Here is a 7,588-nt window from a genome sequence, read left to right on the forward strand (position 1 = left end):
ACACACACAAACAAACACACAAATGAGACCAGAGAACGTCCTAGTTGGCACATGGAAGAGCTGAGAGGTGGCGGACAAGAGGGACCTGGAAGCTCCAGTCCCTCCTCTTCCCTTGCCCTACGCATTTCTTCCATCTGGTTGTTCCTGACTCGTATCCTTTATAATAAACCAGGGAGCAGCACAGGGAAGAGTTGCCTGAGTTCTATGAGTCATTCAGTGATCAAACCTGAGGAGGGGCATGTTCAGGACCATTCATCGGGAAGCACAGGTGGCTCCTGGAACTCGCAGCTGGCATCTGCCATGACATTCACTTGTGGGACCGAGCCCTTAACCTGTGGGGTCTGTGCTAACACTGGGAGTGACTTCAGAACAGAATAGCTGATGCCCCACTGATGTCGGAGTCTTAGCCATCTGGCTGGTGGTGGTCTTGGACATTTAGCCTCCGAAGAGAAGGTGAAGAGAAGCCCCACGAGGTTGAGACAGGGCGACAGGCAGAATGTGCCCAGCCTGAGAGCAGGGTCTGTGCAGGAGGTGCTCAGGGACCTTGGCTCCGCGTGGCTCACACTATACACTCGTCGGGCGGGGAGGACGGGTGGCAGCATCGGCCAGCTGAGGATTCACTGTGGGCCCGTTGTGCGTGGGGCAGCTGTGCACTCGGCTTCCGAGGAGGCCGAAGAGGAGATGTGGCCATCACACACACTGCTGTTCTTGGGGGTGCATCTGGACTGGCGCCCACAGCAACACACACACGCGCACACGCACACATACATACTTAAAGGCCAGGTCATGTGGAAAGGTCTCTTGGGATGTCAGAAAGCCTTAGAGAAAGACTTCCTGAAAGAAGAGGGGCTTGTGCTTGACCTCTGGGGCAGTTAAAAGTGGGGTGTATAGGGTGGGGTGGGTGCAGGGTATAGGAAGGCTGAGGACAGAGGAGGAACTATGTGAGGCACCTGCAGAGCTCAGCCTCAGGTTTCAGTTGGGGCAAAACCGAGTCAGATGTGACTTGAACAGGAAGGGCACTGGCTCTTTGCTTAGTCAGCAGGGTTAGAGAGTATCCTCTGACTTCCCCCACGCTGTGGCCTGGCCCAATGGCTGCAGCCTCCTCTCTGAGCACAAGCCTGGTTTCCCAGCTCCTGAAGGAGCTCCACTGGAGGGAGAGCCCTGCATGGTTGCTTGGGGGCTCTGTGGTAAGAGCTGGAGGGAACCAGTCCAGGTGGAGATGACTCATCCCTTAAGGCCCATAATCCCTGCCTCCCCCTCCTCTTAGCCCTCTCACTTATCCCTCCACCCTACTCACGGCTCTTGCTTTACCACAGGAGGAGCCCGCTCACTCCTCAAGGGGACCAGGACCTCTGGTGCATCTGTCTAGTGCCGAGGGGTGACTGGACAGCGTCCTGTTGGTGTGACCTGAGGAGTATAGGCAGTGCCTGGCACTTGGCCAAGTATCTTTTGCACTGTTACGCAACTCTAGTACAGGCTCAGAGTGTCTGTTCACACGCAGATGCTCAGTTTACAAGTGTTTCCCTTTGGGTTAAGCAGTGTTGTTAAAACACCAGCCCTTCCTGGGGGTGGGGGTGTTCAGATCCCTCCTCTCTGACACATGGAGCTGGGCAAGGCACACAGAGATGATGGAAAGCAATGGAGGCTGGGGAGAGGCCCAGAGGGGGAAAGAGAGGTCCCTAGCACCGTTTTACTATGTCTCATCTCCGCCTGGGATTTTTTATCTTAGCAAACCACCTCCTCGCCATCTGCTTCATGCCCACACTCCCTCAGCCAGTCCCTGCATCTGGGCAAGCCCGTGTCTCTGGCCTTTCCCAGGTCTCACCCATGGCACCAGATGCATGCAGGGCCCCCGTGGGCATGACTGCCCCTCTCTTGTCAGTACTCTCCTTATTTGCTCTGGTTTACCTGTAGCGTGGTGTTTCCCTTGTGCACATGTGAACTCCTCCCAAGCTGGGCCTTCCTATAGCAGCCCCCGGGCCTCATACGCCAAGGAGCTCCCAGACTGGCATGACGGGGGTGGAGTGGCCTGGGGCTGGCCTCTCACCTGGGTCTCAGAGAGGTTCAGCTGGCGGGCCAGCTCGGTGCGTTCACGGCCCACTACGTACTGGCAGCGCTGGAACTCCATCTCCAGGCGGTACAACTGCTCGGCGGTGAAGGACGTGCGGGTCCGCTTGGGCCGGTCCAGATCCAGCCCCTTGGGCAGGACAATTTCCCGGATGGTCCCCTTGGCATCTGCAGGGACCATGAAGGGAGGTCGGTTAGTTTACTAGCTAAGGAGTCCAGTCTCCAAGAGGCATCATTTCCCCCCAAGTGTATTTATCTGTTCTTCCATGAATAAGAGGGAGAGAGAGCATGTTCCCAATAGGATCCTAATGCCACAATCCACCCCCAGCTCCAGCCGACCCCAGATCATGGGCACACACGTGCCAGAAGCACTCAAGGATGTCGCCAGATATGAACCCGAAACCCTCTCATGTGGGTCAGACTTGCAGAGGATTGTGTCCTACCACTGTGCCACCACCTGTCCCCACCAATAGGTATGTTAATAAGAGGCAATGTGATTTAATTTTTTTTTTTTTTGGAGAGGTTTTTTGCTATAGGGCACGTGCGCTTTCCAGAAAGACAGAGAGAGACAGAAAGTGAGAAATCACCATCCCCCCGGGGGGGACGGACACACCATAATCCCTTCTCCTCCATTCTCCTCTTGGGATCTTGGGCACACATGCACATGTGCCAAGCGTGAGTTTAAGTTACCAGGTCCGGGACTTGAACTGCGGTCGGCTACGTGGGAGTCCAGCGACATAGCCATTATGCTAACTGCTGGTCCCGAAGCAATGTGATTTAATAGGGAGCTCCTCTGGCTTGAACCTGGCTGTGTGACTGACCTCTGACAATTTACTCACCCTCTCTGGGCCCAGCTTTCCCAACCACTCGCTGCGGGATGTTGTGTCTAATGGGTACGTGTATGTAAGTGGGCCTCAGTACAACTCTCAGGTGTATCCTCATGGCCTGGGCAGGATGCTGTGCCTCGGCAGAGAAGGGAAGACATGGAAAGAAATATGCTAAGTCCTCCAGTGCAGAGGAGACGATAGGTTCAAACTGGGTGTCCTCAGTCGGAGGAGGCCTAGTGGAGTGTGTGGAGGCAAGTCCTGAGCTATATTTGTGTGTGGTGCACGTGCATGTACATACACGTGTGTGTACGTAGGTGAGCACTCTGCCCCACAGAACCTCTGGCGTCCACGAGGAGGCTCACTGGTGTGGAGTAGAGGCTAGAGTGGGGAGACAGGGCCCCAGGAGAAGGCCAGAGACAGTGCCCCACAGTAGACTGTTGGGTGCCTTCCAGAGGGGTCTTCTACCACTCCCTGTGTACCTAGTCCTGGAGCAGGACCACCCTGGGCTCTAGACCTGTGCCCTTCACGTGCAGGATCGCCAGTATTTTGGTTCCTTGTCCACTTAAGAGAGGTTCAAAACCACAGAGCCCATGTTCAACAGATGTTCCCACTTAAAGAACTTAGTAACAACACAAGGCGCTCAGCAAAGGGAGATGGTTTTCTGTGTGTGTGTGTGTGTGTGTGTGTGTGTGTGTGTCTGCTTTACCTGTAGGGGTAGAGATGACTCATGTTTGAGCCACACACTGATGGCTTGAAATTGAGTTATTGGAGCATTTCTGTCAAAAATTATATACCAATGGGACCTGCAGATAGCATGACGGTTATGTCACCGGACTCCCACATGGCCAAATGCGGTTTGAGTTCAAGACCTGGTGGCTTAAAACTCATGCTGGATGTGTGTACATGTATGCCCTCTCGAGAGGAGACTGGAGAAGGGATTGCAGTGTAGCCATCCCCCCGGGGAGTGATTTCTGTCTCTGTCTCTGCATCTCTGCACACGCCCTCTATCTCTCTAAAAAAAAAAAGATAGATAAGAGAGTGCTGTAATCCCAGTGACTCAAGGAGGCTGAGCAGGAGGGTCTTGAGCTTGAGGATGGCCTGGCCAACACAGGGAGTCCCTGTCTGAGAGAGCTGGGAGTGGTGGCGCTCGCATTCCCATGTCCCAGCTCAGAAGCTGGGGTGGGAAGAGCTGAGCATGGCGAGACCCTGTCTTAAAAAAAGAAAATGATTGGGGCGACATGCAGCATCCCAGCATGTGGCGCCCACAATAACGAAGCTAAGTGAACAGCAATATACCAGCATGGGAAGACCAGTGGCTGGGCATGCCACTGTGTTTACCCACTGTAGCAGCTCTGACAAGCACAGGTAGCAAACCACACTCCATAACTGTAGGAATTCGAACTCCCTCCAGGGGGCGTGCACAACTGGAGTTTAGAATGTGGCTGGAAGTGCTGGTGGCCAGGGCTGCTCACATTTTAATCTCAATAATAGCTGCCGCTTGTACAATATGTGGCCAGGCGCTGTTTTAAACACTTTAAGCTTCCCAGAGTTTCAGCGAATCTGGAAGTACTATTATCCCCATTTTACAGATGAGGAAATAGAGAAATACTTTTTTTTTTTTTTGGAGAAGTTTCTGCTATCAGGTATGTGCGTGTGCCACAGAGTCAGAGAAAGACAGAGAGACAGAAAGCGAGAAATCACCCCCCAGGGGGATGGCCACGCCGCAATCCCTTTTCCTCCATTCTCCTCTCGGGACCTTGGGCATACCTTGGGCATACACGCACACGCACGCGGCGTGAGTTTAAGCCACTGGGTCTGGGACTTGAACCGCAGTCGACTACATGGGAGTCCAGAGACATAGCCATTATGCCAACTGCTGGTCCCAAGGAATATCTTTGTTTTTTTTGTAAGAGGCTTTTGCTTTAGGGTGCATGCGCTCACCAGAGAAAGAGAGAGAGAGAGACAGTGAGAGGGAAAGTGAGAAATCACTCCCCAGGGGGGGATGCCCGTGCCACAATCCTTTCTCCTCCATTCTCCACCCAGGATCTTAGGCACGCATGCACACACACCCGGCATGACTTTCAAGCCACCGGGCCTGGGACTTGTACTGCGGTTGGCCATGCGGGAGCCCAGTGACATAACTGCCATGCCGTCTGCTGGTCCTGAAGGAACACATTTTTAGTAACATTTAGTAACATTTTTAGTCGAGTAACTAGGTCATAGTGACAGAGGTCAGTCAACTGGAAACACCCTCATGTTACTTTATGGATGCCATTTCTGGTATTCCTTAGCAATGCAGTTACTAGGTTATAATGAAGAGGATGTCGTTCACAGGTACGGAACGGAATCTTCTGCACGGGCTCACCACACCCGTGGAGAACACGTGAAAGGCGCTGTATTTGGAATGTGCTTTCTGCTGGGAGGCTCCTTGTGAGCCGCAGGGACCGCGGGTCCTACCTGTAGAGTCCTGCTCTAGCAGGTGAACCTGAGCCCGCTCCCCCACGCGCCCACCCTGGCTCCTGTCAGAGCCGGTTAGTGCTCCCCTCCAGGACACACTGTGGCCCCTGCTGGGCTCCTAGCTGAAGACTCCTGCCCCTGAGCTCAGAGATTCTCAGACACCTCATGTTCACAGTCCACCTCAGGGAGGCGGGGAGTCAGAGTGTGGGTACAGTCACTGCTCAGAGGTGGCTCTCCTCACCAACCCTGGGTGCTGCACATCGGCTGGACACGTTTTTGAAGTGTTGTGGGAACCATAGGCCTCCTGGGACGATGTAAGCTCTGCAGCTCCAGCCCTTTCTACTGCCCAAGAGGATAGCGCAGTGTCTATGGCCCCGGCATGACCGAGCCAGGCAGTGCCCTTCGCTTGGGTTCCACCATTTCCAACTGTGAGATCAGATTCAGAACTTCCATGGGAACCAGCAGTTAGCATAATGGCTATGTCGCTGGACTCCCACGTAGTCGACTACGGTTCGTGTCCCGGACCCGATGGCTTAAAACTCATACCAGGCACATGTGCGTGCATGCCCAAGATCCCGAGAAGAAAATGGAGGAGAAGGGATTGTGGCGTGACCATCCCCCCGGGGGTGATTTCTCGCTTTCTGTCTCTCTGTCTCTCTCTGTCTGTCTGGCGAGCGCACACGCCCTATAGCAAAAAAACCTCTCAAAGAAAAAAAAAAAAAAGAACTTTCTGACAACACCCCAAGTGACTCCCTCTCCAGAGGCCCTGATTTCATTATGCACGTGTTGGGGTATGGACAGGAGGGAAGGGTGCTGTCCCACCTCGTGCCCCCTTCAAGTCAGCCTCCCAGACACCACTGTGAAACGCCTGAGCAGGAGTCCCTACCCGTGAGGTCGAACCCTGTGCGATGCCAGCAGCACCACCACCTCCTGAGGATCAGGGAAGGCAGGAGTCACACAAGAAAGGCAACCCAAGACCGAATCTGAAAACATGCCCACAGACAGGCACATGAGATGTTCAATCTTGCGCCATGAGGGAAAAGCAAATTCACACGACTCTTTGTTTGTTTGTTTAATTTTATTTATTATTATTGTTTTTAAAATCTGATCAGAGAGAAAGTGAGAAAGCAAACTGCCAGGTCCAGAATTCAAACCAAGGTTGCCCATGTGGGAGTCCAGCACCTTAACCACAATGCCACCTGCCAGCCCCTCAAACCACTGTTTTTTGTTTTGATCTTTTTTTTTTTCCTAGAGAAATTTTTCTTCTAGGGTATGTGTGTTCACTGGAGACATGGACAGAGAGAAAGTGAGAAATCACCCCCCGGGGGTTGGCAATGGCCCAATCCCTTCTCCTCCATTCTCTCAGGACTTGGGCACACATGCACACGCGCCTGGTGTGAGTTTAAGCCACTGAGTCTGGGACTCGAACTGCAATTGACTATGTGGGAGTCCAATGACATAGCCATTACTCCATCTGCTGGTCTCTCAAACTACTGTTAAGAAAGAAAACTTGGTGGTGTGTGTGGGGGGCAACAGCAGGTGGTGCAGTGGTTAAGGCTCTGGACTCCCATGTGGTTGACCACAGTTTGAATCCTGGACCTGGGAGCTTGAAACTCGTGCCAGGCACATGTGCATGCACACCAAAATCTAGAGAGGAGGATGGAGTAGAAGGGATGGAGCGATGGAGGTACAGTCATTTCTCACTTTCTGTTTCTCCGGCAAGCACATGCGCCCTATAGCAAAAATATCTCAGTAAATTAATAAATAAATAAAAAGGGAAAGCTTTGGGCTAGCAGATGGTGTAGATGCTAAGGTGGCTGGATCCCACATGGCCACCTTCATGGCTCGAGTCCTGGACCAGACACCTTGAAAATCACACCAGACATATATGCATGCATGTCTGAAACACAGAGATAATGGAAGAGAAGAAATTTTTGATGTGGCCATCCCTGCCATGGGGTGCGTTTTTACTTTTCCTCTCTAAGTCTCTCTCTCTTGCTGGCAAGTACATGCATCCTATAGCAAACTGAGAAAAGAGAGAAAAAAGAAAAACTTTAGACAAGTTAAATTTTTAAAATTTTCTTTTAAAGAATTATTTTATTTAGGCAGGCAGGTGGTGTGGTGGTTGAAGGCGCTGGACTCCCACATGGCCAACCACGGTTCAAATCCCAGACCTGGTGGCTTGCTTTCTCACTTTCCCTCTCCCTCTGATCAAACTGGAAAATAATAATAATAAA

General features: G+C 52.5%; 1 protein-coding gene across 1 annotated transcript in view; it reads right to left on the minus strand.

Annotated features, from left to right (window-relative positions):
- Positions 1–7,588, minus strand: part of VAX2 (ventral anterior homeobox 2) — a 41,471-nt gene that overhangs the window by 13,450 nt on the left and 20,433 nt on the right. The window contains exon 4 of the mRNA XM_027772938.1: positions 2,048–2,235. Within this exon, the coding sequence (XP_027628739.1) occupies positions 2,048–2,235 (188 nt within the window). The remainder of the gene's footprint in view (positions 1–2,047; positions 2,236–7,588) is intronic.

Source organism: Tupaia chinensis, unplaced genomic scaffold (assembly GCF_000334495.1).
Source record: "Tupaia chinensis unplaced genomic scaffold, TupChi_1.0 Scaffold000316_1, whole genome shotgun sequence".
NCBI classification, from domain to species: domain Eukaryota; kingdom Metazoa; phylum Chordata; class Mammalia; order Scandentia; family Tupaiidae; genus Tupaia; species Tupaia belangeri.